Raw genomic sequence first — 1566 nt, forward strand, 5'->3', positions numbered from 1 at the left:
AGCATGTTAATCGTTTGCATCATGCAGGCACTCCCACCTTTTATATTATATGATTCATAACTGCTATCTTTTTATTAGCAAATTTTAATTTCTGGGTCTTACCAATATGTATTTTTTTTTTTCTTTTTTTGCAGATTGTCTCCTAACCCTCTAATTTTAATTGGACACTTCTTTGCTGTTGCGGTCTATGCCATGTATTTTTGTTTTAAATCAGAACCTTGGATATCAAAACCTCGAGCCTTTTACAATAGTGGTGCTATTTTGTACAAAGCCTTTTCTGTAATAGTTCCTCTTATTTACTCAGAAATGAAGTACTTGGTTCAGTAAGCTTAAAGGAGGCCATTTGTGAATGAATATTTGGAACTCACCAAGTCCTAAGTGACTTTTGGAAGTGGATGTATATAGCATATACTATATTACTTCTAAAGTATAAACTCTTGGATCAAGATTAGGATTAATTTGTTTTTGAAGTTGTTTGTATACAAACATGTAAATATATCCTTTAATTTGCAACTTAAAATGAAGGGTAAAACAAGTTAGATATTTAAAAGAAATGACTTTTACCATAAATTAGTGCTAATACTGAAGAATTAGTTTTTCTTTTGAATTCCCTATTTGGGATGAGTCATTATGGGACATGCAAATAAAATAAAGAGTGAACTCTCTTGTGCTCTCTGTTTCTTGTTACGGGATTTCTTTACATCGTTCATGATAATGGTAAAGAAAACCCAAATCTCTTTTGCTCTTATCCAACTTGTTGATGTCCAGACTGCCACAGTAGGATAGCTGCTCTCTTTTCAGAATAATTTTCTTGCAGAAGTGATTTAGGGTTTAGGGGCATTAAAATCTTACGGCTAAGCTGGTACCAAAAAAAGAAAGAAAAAGCTTATGGTTAGCAATATAGTTGTGGGGACCTGGGGCAGGGCTCAGGGAGACACCCTCCTGGCTGCTGGGGAAGGAAGGAAGAGATGGAAGGAGCAGCTGAAGTTAGGGAATCCTACAGAAGGCATGCTGGGAATCCCCCAGGGTATCTGGGATTGGAAAGAGACAGCGAGCCTCAAACACCAAGAAATATTTCTGTGACACGCGATCCACAAGCCTGTGGTCATTACATTTGCCTACATGTGTCTGCCAGCCTGCCAGCCCGTTGTGGCTGGGCTCATTGTGCTACCAGGTTCATCTCTCACCTTCCGAACATGGCTTTTTACAGGGTGAATCTATAATTTTTGAAACATAAGCAGAAAGCAGCAGGACAACTTTGGGTACCAGCAGTATTATTTTGCTAAAAATTTGGAGTTGCACAAATAGTTCTTTTGAACATAAAACTAAATGGATTTATACGTAAGAATTACATTCAGCATTTATAAGAGGCAGTACAAAAATGGGTTCTGCATCTACATGATATAAATTGCATATAATACCATGATTTAAACAATATTAATTATATTAACTAGTGCTGTGAGATACATCTTACTCAGAATGTCTGATGTTTCCCACAATAGGAAAAAATGCAGTTATATGAGCAGTTGAGTTGCTTTTCATTTCCAAATTCATTTTACTGATGAT

General features: G+C 36.1%; 1 protein-coding gene across 1 annotated transcript in view; it reads left to right on the top strand.

Annotated features, from left to right (window-relative positions):
• SQLE (squalene epoxidase) overlaps positions 1-1541 on the top strand; it is a 30315-nt gene extending 28774 nt beyond the window's left edge. The window contains exon 10 of the mRNA XM_023728159.1: positions 135-1541. Coding sequence (XP_023583927.1) covers positions 135-327 — 193 coding nt within the window. The 3' untranslated portion in view covers positions 328-1541. The remainder of the gene's footprint in view (positions 1-134) is intronic.
• The last annotated feature ends 25 nt before the right edge of the window (positions 1542-1566 follow it).

Source organism: Trichechus manatus, unplaced genomic scaffold, assembly GCF_000243295.1.
Source record: "Trichechus manatus latirostris isolate Lorelei unplaced genomic scaffold, TriManLat1.0 scaffold00022, whole genome shotgun sequence".
Classification (NCBI taxonomy): domain Eukaryota; kingdom Metazoa; phylum Chordata; class Mammalia; order Sirenia; family Trichechidae; genus Trichechus; species Trichechus manatus.